This window comes from Hemitrygon akajei, chromosome 10 (assembly GCF_048418815.1).
Source record: "Hemitrygon akajei chromosome 10, sHemAka1.3, whole genome shotgun sequence".
Lineage (NCBI taxonomy): Eukaryota > Metazoa > Chordata > Chondrichthyes > Myliobatiformes > Dasyatidae > Hemitrygon > Hemitrygon akajei.
The window spans coordinates 81,504,057-81,517,362 of record NC_133133.1 but is presented as its reverse complement, the minus strand read 5'-3'; the positions used below and the strand labels follow the sequence as shown (position 1 = coordinate 81,517,362).

Here is a 13,306-nt window from a genome sequence, read left to right as displayed (position 1 = left end):
ATACTTTGTTGCATTTTCTGCAAGTTTCAACTTTTAGCCTGCAATAGTCTGGTGTGTGTGAGCCATTGCCACAACAATAACACAATTTGATTGGTCAGGCTGGTTTCTGCTCAGACTCTGTAATTTTGTTCACATTCACTTTCATTCCTGACTGAAACTCAATTGTCTCTCTCCTGCTCCATTTGATATAGTGATTTCAACTGCTCTTTTAAATATGACTTTTTGAACTGCCTTTCCATTACCCTTTTAATGATTTAACTATAAGAAGGGAAAACACAGCCATTAATTTGTACACAGCAATATTGCATACTCTGTGACCTTATAATGACCAAGCAATCTGCTACTGGGTTGTTGATTGATGGGTGAGCATCATTCCGACACGTGGAGATAACTTCTCAGCTCCTCTTTAAATTAGGATCACATGTCGTTGTGTTACTTATATTTAAATGTACTATGGCTTAACAGTGAAGAATCATCTTCTGGAAGAATTAGAGAACTTTATTTAAAGTAAAGAGGAAGGTCATGTTTGACAAATCTTATTGAATTTTTTGAAGAGGTTACAAGGAAAGTTGACGAGGGTAAAGCAGTGGATGTTGTCTATATGGACTTCAGTAAGGCATTTGACAAGGTTCCGCATGGAAGATTAGTTAGGAAGGTTCAATCGTTGGGTATTAATATTGAAGTAGTAAAGTGGATTCAACAGTGGCTGGATGGGAGATGCCAGAGTGTAGTGGTGGGTAACTGTTTGTCAGGTTGGAGGCCGGTGACTAGTGTTGTGCCTCAGGGATCTGTACTGGGTCCAATGTTGTTTGTCATATACATTAATGATCTGGATGATGTGGTGGTAAATTGGATTAGTAAGTATGCAGATGATACTAAGGAAGATGGCGTTGTGGATAATGAAGTAGGTTTTCAAAGCTTGCAGAGAGATTTAGGCCAGTTAGAAGAGTGGACTGAGCGATGGCAGATGGAGTTTAATGCTGGTAAGTGTGAGGTGCTACATTTTGGTAGGAATAATCCAAATAGGACATACATGGTAAATGGTAGGGCATTGAAGAATGCAGTAGAACAGAGTGATCTAGGAATAATGGTGCATAGTTCCCTGAAGGTGGAATCTCATGTGGATAGGGTGGTGAAGAAAGCTTTTAGTATGTTGGCCTTTATAAATCAGAGCATTGGGTATAGGAGTTGGGATGTAATGTTAAAATTGTACAAGGCATTGGTAAGGCCGAATTTGGAGTATTATGTACCGTTCTGGTCACTGAATTATAGGAAAGATGTCAAAAAAATAGAGAGAGTCGAGAGAAGATTTACTAAAATGTTACCTGGGTTTCAGCACCTAAATTACAGGGAAAGATTGAACATGTTAGTTCTTTATTCTTTGGAGTGTAGAAGGTTGAGGGGGGACTTGATAGAGGTATTTAAAATTATGAGGGGGATAGATAGAGTTGACGTGGATAGGCTTTTTCCATTGAGAGTAGGGGAGATTCAAACAAGAGGACATGAGTTGAGAGTTAGGGGGCAAAAGTTTAAGGGTAACATGAGAGGGAATTTCTTTACACAGAGAGTGGTAGCTGTGTGGAATGAGCTTCCAGTAGAAGTGGTAGAGGCAGGTTCGGTATTGGCATTTAAAGCAAAATTGGATAGGTATATGGACAGGGAAGGAATGGAGGGTTATGGGCTGAATGCGGGTCAGTGGGATTAGGTGACAGCAAGCATTCAGCATGGACTAGGAGGGCCAGGATGGTCTGTTTCCATGCTGTCATTGTTATATGGTTATAAGGTTAATAAACAGATACGTCCTAACCCAGCCACATGCTGGAACATTCTAGCAATCCTGCACATGCTCAGTGTTCTGTCCAGTCATGTACTGACACATTATTGCATGTGATATCTCCTCATCTTCCTTCCCATTGAAAGTAAAATTAACAACATTGATCAAAGCAAATACATAACTCAGCAAGTCTCAATCAGTTTCTCTGTGGGTTTACAAACACGAGTAGACTTTCTAAGTGGCAGACACAGATCTTGTGTTTTCTTTTTATTATTTACATTTTGTCTCATCTGCATCAGTTAACTGAATCTCTGAAGAATCACATCTTCTTTTCCTTAAAAAGAAAAACAAATAACATTAACCAATAAACAAATCAGTTAATGGATACTCTGAAGTTGGCTCTTCACTATCTGGGCCATGATTCTTCTTGTACTTCTTCTTTTTCTTTCTCAATCTTTTTATTATTATTATTAATATCAACAAAATAAAATTGGTACATAGATAATGGGATTACAAACATACACATTTCAACTGAACATGAAAGAATACATAAGCAATAGTTACTGTATAAATGAGTATTCCCAAATCATGGACGATACAAGTAACAAATAAACAAGGCAAATCTAGGTATATCATAATATATATTAAAAAAACGAAAAAAGAAAAAGAAAAAAAAAATATGCAAAAAAACTAATCTAATAATCTAATAACTAATAAGGAAAAAAACAAAAAAAGAAAAAAGAGAAAAAGAAAAAATGAAAAAAAAGGGCTGTTAATACTATCTAACAAAAATACAAAATCATCAGTGTCGTCAACTCCGATCCTCTCAACATATATAAAATTGAAACTGGAAAAACAAATAGGCTTGGAACAGGGTCATATTACATCATATGAAAATATTGAATAAATGGTCTCCAATTCTTTTCAAATTTAATAGAAGTATCAAATACAACACTTCTAATTTTTTCTAAATTTAGACATAACATAGTTTGAGAATACCAATGAAATATGGTAGGAGGATTAATTTCTTTCCAATTCAACAAAATAGATCTTCTAGCCATTAATGTAAGAAATGCAATCATTCAACAAGCAGAAGAGGATAAATGGAGTGAGTCCATCATTGGTAAACCAAAAATTGCAGTAATAGGATGAGGTTGTAAATCAATGTTCAATACCATAGAAATAATATCAAAAATGTCTTTCCAATACTTTTTCAAAAGCGGACATGACCAGAACATATGAGTTAAAGACGCTATCTCAGAATGACATCTGTCACAAATAGGATTTATATGGGAATAAAAATGAGCCAATTTATCCTTGGACATATGAGCCCTATGCACAACCTTAAACTGTATTAATGAATGTTTAGCACATATAGATGATGTATTAATTAATTGAAGAATTTTATCCCAATTCTCAATAGGGATAGTAAGGTTAAGTTCTCTTTCCCAATCATTTTTAGTCTTATAGAAGGGCTCTGAACGTATCTTCATAATTATATTGTAAAGTTTTGATATTAGCCCTTTTTGAGAAGGAATTATTTCAAACAAATTCTCCAAAATACCTGAAGACACAAAATTTGGAAAAGTAGGAAGTACAGTATTTAAGAAATTCCTAACCTGTAAGTATCTAAAAAAATGAAATCTAGGCAAATTATATTTATTAGATAATTGTTCAAAAGACATAAAACAATTATCCAAAAATAAATCAGAAAATTGTAGTAATCCTTTAGTCTTCCAAGCTGAATAAGCTTGGTCTATAATAGAAGGATTTAAAAAAAGCAATTGGATACAATAGGAATATTTAAAACAAACTGAGTCAACCCAAAAAAATTTCCGAAATTGAAACCATATACGTAAAGTATGTTTAACTATCGGATTATCAATTTGTTTCAGCAATTTAGAAAGAGCAAAGGGAAGAGAAGACCCTAAAATAGAACCCAATGAAAATCCTTGTCCAGATTTAATTTCCAGGTTCACCCAATGAGGGCTAAAAGATAAATCCCAATCCTTTAACCAACATATCAAATATCGGATATTAACTGCCCAATAATAAAATCTAAAATTAGGCAATGCCAATCCACCTTCCTTCCTTGCCCCTGTAAATATTTTTTACCTAATCTAGGATTTTTATTCTGCCATATGTATGAGGAAATTTTTGAATCAACATTAGCAAAAAACGATTTCGGATTAAAAATTGGTACTGCTTGAAATATATATAAAAACTTGGATAAAATAACCATCTTAATAACATTAATCCGACCTATCAGAGATAAAGATACTGATGACCATTTAGTAAACAAACATTTAATCTGATCGATTAGGGGTAAAAAATTAACCTTAAATAAGTCCTTATAGTTTTCTTCTAGTTTTCTTCTTTTTCTTCTTCTTTTCTGCTTTAAGCTTTTCTTTATGCATCTCCACTAAACTTTTTGGTATATTCTCACATGACTCCTGGTTAGAATCTGGAATTTCAGGTTAGCAGTTCACACTATCCTCTTCAGCAATCTGCTTCCCTGCTTCTGTTAGGACCATGTATGATCTGGACTGTGTCCATGAGTTCATTTTATCTTGTATCCTCACTTTGTCTCCCTGTTCTACAGGCAAACATTTCCTTAGATCAGTCAATTCATGTTCCACTTCCATTTTAAATGAAATTTGAATCTTCTTTTCTTCATCTAATTCATTCATTAACTGTGTAATCCCTTTTTTATGCTGAGACTTCATCATTTCAATAAAACATCAATTCCGTTATTTGTGCTTTCACTTCTTCCTTATACTGTGCCCAGTGTGAGCGTTCTTACTCTAGACAGTGATTAGCATGAATCTCGTATTCTCTCAGTGTCTCTTTCATTATTGCTTGCATTGACGCAACCTCCTCCTCCCATTGTTTTATCAGATCATCAATTGCCTCCTGTTTGGTCGTCTCAGACACAGCAGCTACTGCTTTTATATTCTCCAAGTCAGCATTTTCATTTTAAAATTCCTCACGGTCATCTTCAGTCACTGCATTTACTTGTTTCATTTCATTTTTCTTCTTTCTACTTCTACAACTTTGCAAAAAATTATTAATCTTACCACAGTTGTAGCAGATTTTGCCATATGTGGGACACTGATTTAGACGATGTTCCCGCGCACAGTGATCACATGACTTTTTTCTTTCAAATGCTGTCTTGCTCCCTGTCAGCTTTGTCAACATATTATTATATTTCTTCAAATTCAGATTCAAATTCAGTTTATTGTCATTTAGAAACCACAAATGCAATGCAGTTTAAAAATGAGACTATGTTCCTCCAGAATGATATCACAAAAGCACATGACAAAACATACACCAGAAAAATCCACATAACGTTTGGCAATCCCCAATCCAGAGTCCGGAGAGGCTGCTGCGTATTAATATCACACTACCGTCTTAGCGCGTTCCCCAGAAAGGAGCTCCAAAACTACCAGACAAACAAGACCAAAAACTAAAGCTACAAGACCTGCACAAAACCACATAGTTACAACAGTGTAAACAATAGCATAATTGATAAAAAAAAACAGACCATGGGCACAGTAAAAATAGTCCAAAGATGTTAGAGGACTATAAGTTCAAAAGAAATCACCACACAGTTTCCACAAGTCACCAGGGTCCCGACAGACTCACCCTCCCATGCAAGTGGCAGAAGGGAATACCCCCGCTATGGACTTCCATGGCACCGCCCAACTCAGCCTCGCAGACGCAGCACACACCGAAAGCGACCTGACCACAGCGGACTCCGAGTCTGTCGAACATCCAAGCCGACAACCATCCCCTCCAGCACAGCTTCTCCGAGCACCATCCTCTGCCGAGCGTATTAAGACGGCCCCGCCAATGGCCATCGGCAACGCAACCCCGAGGATTGGGAGCCTGTTCTTCCCAGCAGAGTCCCGGACCTCACAGCAGCAGCAGCAACGAAGAAGGTCTTCCTGGAGATTTCCCGATGTTTCTCCGTGCTCCCACATCTGTTTTCAATTGATTATGATTGTGCACGGCACCCCACTTCACAAATAACAGATAATCAGCTCCGGAGTGGCCGCTGCAAGCTGCGTCGCACCGCCATCTTGGAAATCTTGATATATTTGTGCTTTTTTACAGCATTTACATTGCAGTTTTCAACAAAAAGCTCTTCAACCTGCAACATTGTGGTCTCAGAAGCTTTGCTGAGCATGAAAGGTTTTTCGAAATTTAAATCTTGCTCTCTCAACAGCCTTTCTCTCAGTGCATTATCTAGAATGCCAAACACAATTCTATCTTTAATAAGGCAGTCTGTGAGTAATCCAAACTCGCACGTTCTACTATGCTTTCTTATCTCCGTAACATATTGATCAATTGTTTCAGTAGCTCTCTGCGCACATGTGAAGAATTTATACCGCTCATATGTTAAATTACGCTTAGGTATACAAAATACTTCAAATCTGTCCATTATCGACTTTAAATTGAAATTATCTCCATCTTCAAAGACAAAATTATTGTATAACTGTACTGCGTCATTCCCGATTACATGGAGCAGAAACACAGCTTTGATTTTTTCTGATTTTTCTTCATAATCAATTGCTGGTAAGTACAGTTGAAACTGTTGCTTGAATATCCTCCAATTCTCAGCTACATTCCCAGTCAGCTGAAGTTTTGATGGGGGTTGTAAACCTTCCATTTTACCGTTTACAGTTTGAAATTCTTTCTTCTTCTTCTTTTTCTGATTATCTTCAATTCTCGATTCTTTTTTGAATTAAAATTTCTATTTCATTAGATTTCGGTAATAACATTGTTTGACCCAATTTTTCTCTTAAATAAGCCCTTAATTGGAAGTAACAAAAAAGAGTGTTGTTTGATATTTTATATTTATTCTTTAATTGATCAAATGACATTAATATACCTCCTTCAAAACAATCTCCTATATATCTAATCCCTTTTTGAATCCAATTATATAAAAGTTGATTATCCATTGTAAAAGGAATAAGTCTATTTTGAACTAAAGATCTCTTTGCTAATAAAGATTTCTTTATCTCATCATCAACATTTATCTTATTCCATAAATCAATCAAATGTTTTAATATAGGAGATTCTCTCTTTTCCCATATCCATTTAGATTCCCATTTATATATAAAATCTTCTGGTGTATTTTCTCCTATTTTGTCTAATTCTATTCTAATCCATGCCAGTTTATCTTTATCAAAAAAAGATGCAATAAATCTAAGTTGATTTGCTTTATAATAATTTTTAAAGTTTGGAAGTTGTAACCCTTCTAGGTCAAATTTCCATGTCAATTTTTCCAACGATATTCTTGACATCTTACCTTTCCAAAGGAACTTCCTCACACATTTATTTAACTCGTGAAAAAACTTCTGTGGTAGTTGTATTGGTAGTGTTTGGAATAAATATTGTAATCTAGGGAATATATTCATTTTTACAGCATTTACTCTGCCTACTAATGTTATTGGTAATGTCATCCATTTATCAAGATCTTCTTGAATTTTTTTCAATAATGGTAAATAATTTAATTTATATAAATTCTTTATATCATTATCAATTCTCGATTCTTGATTCTCCCGTATTATTCTTCCAGTACCACTTCTGACACCATGTTATGTTACTTCTATTTAAATGTACCATGGGTTAACAATGAAGAATCATATTATGGAAGAATTATTGAACTTTATTTACAGTAATAAACAAACACGTCTTAACCCAGCCACATGCTGGAATGTTCTGGCAATACCGCGCATGCTCAGTGCTCTGTCCAGTCGTACTGACACATCATTGCACATGGTATCACCACACATGTCATTTATGTCCACCTGTTTTATGTCTTTAATGAAGTCACACTCCCTCAGTCAGGCACAACTGTTCCTCAGAAATGGATAAGAAGTATTTCAGAAAGGAAATCAACAAAGAGGAAAGTTGAAATGTAGAATTACAGCAGGGTTTAATGACAGATCTCTTAAATATTTTATCCACAGAAAGACATGAGCTCATTGTATAGATGTAGGTGCTAACCAGTTAATCAATGCCATATGTGACCTTCACCACCCTCTCTGCACTCTCTGTAAGATCCTTCAGTGCATCAGTCAGTATTGTGTAGGTCATGAGAAATGATGATCCTGCTCCAAAAATCAAATCAATGATAGGGATGAAGTCAAGACGATATTCCACAGCTGGAACAGCAATAACCGCAGCACCCCAACCAATTTTTAGCATTATTTCTTTATCTATTTTCCCCAGCAGGAGAGCTTTAACTACTGCCTTATCTCTTCTACGGGTTTATCTGTGCCGCTGGTCAGTCTTTGAAGTGAGGCATCATCCAGACACAGACATTCATGGAAATTGATTATTCCTGTAATCAGTATGCTGATATCACAAGCAAAGGAGAGACCAGGAATGGGGACTGCTCCCACAGCTCCCGAAAGTGTTGCCAACATCCAGACACGTTTCTGCAGCATCTTACTTTTCTCCTGAACAATCTCCACACTTCGGTTTGGATAGGCCAGGACAAAAATCCTGCTCAAAACAGGATATCAGGAACACAGACGGGGTCAGAATCCTGGCTTCTCTCAAATTCATTAAACAGTCTTTCCAAATAAATTCCAGTTCTTTTTCCTCATCAATTTCCTTCCCCCCTTTTCTCATTGAATCAAAATCAGCATCAATCTTGCTGCAAAGTAGAAATTTTTCCCGAGCTGTTTAATCTCGTTCGCAAGTTTTGCATCATTTTCTTTGAAACGACAAGCTGATATTATGATGAAGAAATCATATCTTTCAAATTTCATTTTCTTGAGATAAGGACCAGCTGGAAATTTTGTAGATCCAATTCCTGGCAGGTCCCAGTAGCAGACATTGGGCAGATTGGGATGTGGGTATCTGGTTGGCTCCTTCGTTGTTTCCCTGATCCCAACTTCAGCTGCTCCCTGATCATCGCTCTGAAGTCCTCTCATGGCATTGATGAAGGTGGATTTTCCTGCACCTGTTTCTCCCGTCACTGCGATGTTAAGCTCTGTGTTATCCAGTTCCACTAGCTTCTGCTCTATCAAAGGTTTGATTTTTTCCACCCCACAGGTTTCAAAGTCAGAATTCATTTTCTTGAGCTCTTCCTGTGTGAAGAATGTGAGATACTCAGGCTCCGCCACCTGTTGACTGAAAGGAAATATGTTTCACTATAATTCCTAATCATAAAAACTTCCATTTCTACAGAGCTCCATTCTTATGTTGTCCATTTCACTTGAGACAACTTGCAGAGACCAATTACCCCCAAAAAATCAGCAAAAATGCTCAGGGGGGTGGTGAGGGTGGCAACAGAGATGAGTCTGGGTATCATAAAGAAAAATGTCCATGCTTGGGATAAACAAAGACTAGTAACTTGTTTTTAACTAATGTACCAGGCTGTGACCATCTCCAAACAAGGAGAGTCTAACCACCTACTCTTGACACCAATACCACACAGACTTGTCACTGTGTGCCACATACACGTCCCCTACACTGTTTCTTCTTGGCTACTCTGACAGCAACTCACAACCCCCTGATCTCCACTAATAAAACAGGGCACTACTGATCAGGGACAATATCACAGCTGCTCTCAGAGGGAGTGGATAATGGACTGATTATCCACTGAGCCCATAAGTGTATAACTCACGGTGCAATTACGCTGATCGGATTACATTATAGAGCTCCCAGTAGCAACTGAGTGCTTATTGTAACCATTCAACAAGAGGCAAGTCCTGGGGAACAGTGTGAGCAGCGTGGAGCATGTTAATATGCTGGGGCATTTTGAGATAAAGGAAAAGGTGATTTTGGATCTGTTGAAGAATGTTAAGGTGAAAGGAGTGGTGGTGGCAAGAGATATGATCAAAGAGTTTAAGAGGTTCTGTAATTACAGAGAATGGAGAGGTATGGACCATGTGCAGGCAGAGTAATCAGTTTAATGGGACATCATTATTTTATGTGGTGTGACATAACATCATGAGCTGAAGGGCCTGTTCCCAGGTTGAGACATTCTGTGTTCAATGACAAGGGCTTTGATGGAAGGGAACACCACCACCTACAGCTTCCCCTCCATCATACACTGATATCATTGCTCCACACGGTCACTAGGTCCACACTCAGGAATTCCAGATCCAACCCCACAATGGGATCAGATTTATCAGGATGGCAGCTGATCAACAAAGCAGATCCCATGCACCAATGAGAATGCTGAGCACTCAGTGTGCAGTGCACTGGCAGGAGTTGCTGAGGTGGGGTTCATTGAAGAGACACACGGTGTGGCATGTTCTGACCTACCTGGAGCTTGCGCCTTCCATTCTTCATCACTGTTTCTTGCAGCCTGGCCTGTGTGACAATCCAGTAATCCCAGCACCAAACAGGGAGAGTGGTTGGGAGCTTGGGACTCCTCTTAGTCTTCACATATGTTATCTCCTTGAAGGAATTAAAAAGAGTGACTGACGGTTCTTTGTCTATCAAGATTATTTAAGGATGCTCAGCAAATCACCTTTAATCACTGGAGAACAATGCAAGAAACCAGTGCATAGAACAGTACAGCATAGAAACAGGGTCCTTGGCTCATATTGTTCCTGCTGACCATGATGCCAAAATAAACTCATCCCATCTACCTGCACAAGAGACATATCTCTGCATTCCCAGCATGTTCACGTGTCTGTCTCAATGTCTCTTACATGCTACTGCTATGTCTGCTTCCACCACCATCTGTGGCTGAAAGTTCCAGGCACTACCAGTCTCTGAGTAAAAACAGAACCTTTAAACATGCCCTCTCACCCCACCGCTGCCCAAATACCAAATATTTGATATTTCAACCTGGGAAATGAACTCCAACACGCAATGCTTCAACACTCTAAAAAAAAAACAACCCTGGCGTGTTCCAGCTTTCCTCACGGCACACAGCTTCTCATCCAGGCAACGTTCTAGTAAACCTCTTCTATGCTTTATTCAAACCCTCCATATCCTTATGATAATAGCGCAACCAAACATGAATGGAATCCTTCAGGTGCAGCCTCACCAGAGCTGCAGCATTAGAAAGCTGGAACAAATCCATGTTTGCCCAATTTTTCTTTACAGCTAAACAGAAAATACACAACTGTATTGTCCCTCCTTATTTTATTCATCCAGACAGAGGAGAATGTGAGGTGAGTTGTGTTTCCTCCTCAAGTTTTCAGGAAAGGATGTGGTGGAACACTGGATTCTCAGAGCTGAAGATGAATGGAAATAAGAAAGAACGTTGTCCGTAGTGCACTCTGCAACATGGAATCTGCAGATCATCAACATCTGCAAAATGCCACACAGTTGTCTGTGATAATCACTTTGAATAGATGGTGTTTTCTACTCAAGGTCTAAGATTCACAGGATCTTGCTGCATCTGTGGGGTGAAGATGCATCTGTGACATTGCAACTACAATCAAATCAGGGCAACCTGCAGATAATGAACTCTGAGCTGAACTGCACTGAAATATGCCTCTTCATTTTCTGTTTTTATATTTTGTGCTTTTGCTTGTTTTTTTGTTGCTGTTAGTGTGATTTCTTTGCATTTTGGGTGGAGTGTAGTTGAAGTTTGATGTGTTTTCTTTGAATAGGTTGGTTCCAAGGTTCAATTTTGTGTTGTGACTGGACGTGGGGAAGATGAATACCAGGGTTGTTTAACACATTCACAGTTTCATTATAAATGTATTTTGAACTTTGAGAATACAGTCTGATTAAATTATAAGCATATTCCCACTACCAAGAGATTCCAAATTCAGCATATGTGAGATGATGCTCTCCTAATCTACCACAACTTCCCTGATTTTGTAAAACTATCTCTGATTGTAAAGTTATTTCTCACACTATTATTTCACACTGGGAAGAGAAAGAAATAAGGCTGATGAAACTGACATCTGCTGTGGAAAACGTGGACATGTCAGAGTGGGACTGAGAATTTGGACACCATGTAGTGATGACCAGAGCATTTTCTCAAGTGACAATAATAAACAGGGATTCTGTAACTGGATGAGGAATGAAGAGGCATGAACTGATGATTCAGAATAAAATGAGTTCAGGTCACATCAGAGCAGCAGGGGGAGAAAACTCAATGGATTGAAGTATGGTGAAAACAGCCAGCTTGCATAATAGTCCTGATTCAATCTCCAGATTACCATCAACACTGAGCTTGTTCACCCTTTGCCCCTCAATGAAACATGTGATGAGACAAGTCTTTGGATATTAGGAATTACCCAATGCTTTTCACCTGCTCTTTTAGCCAAAATACTAATATAACCATAGAATCATTGGTACACACCAAGAGGAGAGTTCACAGTGTGTGAGAAAGATTGATGTTTGGTTCTTCCCTGGATGGTGATGGTCATTCCCTGCTATTTCAGTTGTGCAGGCATTACTGTACTGGACACTTTCTTCCTTTGATTAAACATTGCTTTGGCCTTGCTGCAGGCATTTGATGAGAACAACATTTACTGAGAATGTTTGAAACAAAATGAACACTGCATAATCATCAGCAAACATCTCATGTCAGACTTTATGGTGGAAGGAAGGTCATTAAGGAAGCTGTTGAAAATTACTTGATGCTAGATGGGAGCCTGATGAGAGTAGAGGAGAATCCAAATAAGACAGAAATCTTAAAGGTACTCACAGACTGAACCTAAGTTGAGCTGACAATTGAACACCGAACCCGAGTTCAGGAGTTCTTTAAATATTTTGGAGACAAAAAATGGCCACCAATTGTGGAGTGGCCAGAATCTTTAAAGGGACCATGCCAGTGGTCTATCCTCTGGAGAACTGGAGTGTCTGAACATTGGAGGCTGGTGTGGTTGGCTGCGTACCGTAACAATATCAGACACAGTTCACAAATGAAATCAATAATCATCCCCATCAAGAGAATATCTGAAAGCCGACTCTCTCTCACTGACAGGTATCATCATTATCAGTGGCAAGTCCCCTGCCATCAGCGTGTGCAGGACTAGAAATCAGACTGGTCGTTACAGAAGTTCAGCAGCCGTGTGAGCAGCTCAGAAGGTAAATCACACAAAAGGGGAAGGACAACCGGCAGGGGCTCATCACCATTTACAAATCTCCCTGTGTGCCACCAGTCTGGATTGAAACCAGTCACAAAACAGTTCAGAATTTTCTGACTGCATATTTCTTACCAACTATCAGTGACAACAATCACTGCTTTTCAATGCAAACTAGCACATCTGATGTTATTTTAAAACATGTTCATTCTAAACAAAGTGTAGCATCCAACAGTCACAAAACTGTGTTTGACTGAAGCTAGTTCAAACCTGTTTGACAAGACTCCTGTTCATAGTGTCAGAGATAAAGGAAGATAATTCTGGAATTTTTTGCGATGAGTTTCTGTTCTTTAAGTGTCCAAAATAATTGGCTGACCTGATTGATCAATAGCCCAATTAACAGGAATCCACTGTACAGTGGCATGCAAAGGTTTGGGCACCCTCGGTCAAAATTTCTGTTACTGTGAATAGCTAAGTGAGTAGAAGATGACCTGATTTCCACCAGCCATGA

General features: G+C 38.3%; 1 protein-coding gene across 1 annotated transcript in view; it reads right to left on the bottom strand.

Annotated features, from left to right (window-relative positions):
- LOC140734513 (interferon-inducible GTPase 5-like) overlaps positions 1-10,167 on the bottom strand; it is a 423,537-nt gene extending 413,370 nt beyond the window's left edge. The window contains exon 1 of the mRNA XM_073058582.1: positions 10,064-10,167. Coding sequence (XP_072914683.1) covers positions 10,064-10,083 — 20 coding nt within the window. The 5' untranslated portion in view covers positions 10,084-10,167. The remainder of the gene's footprint in view (positions 1-10,063) is intronic.
- Positions 10,168-13,306: the final 3,139 nt, after the last annotated feature.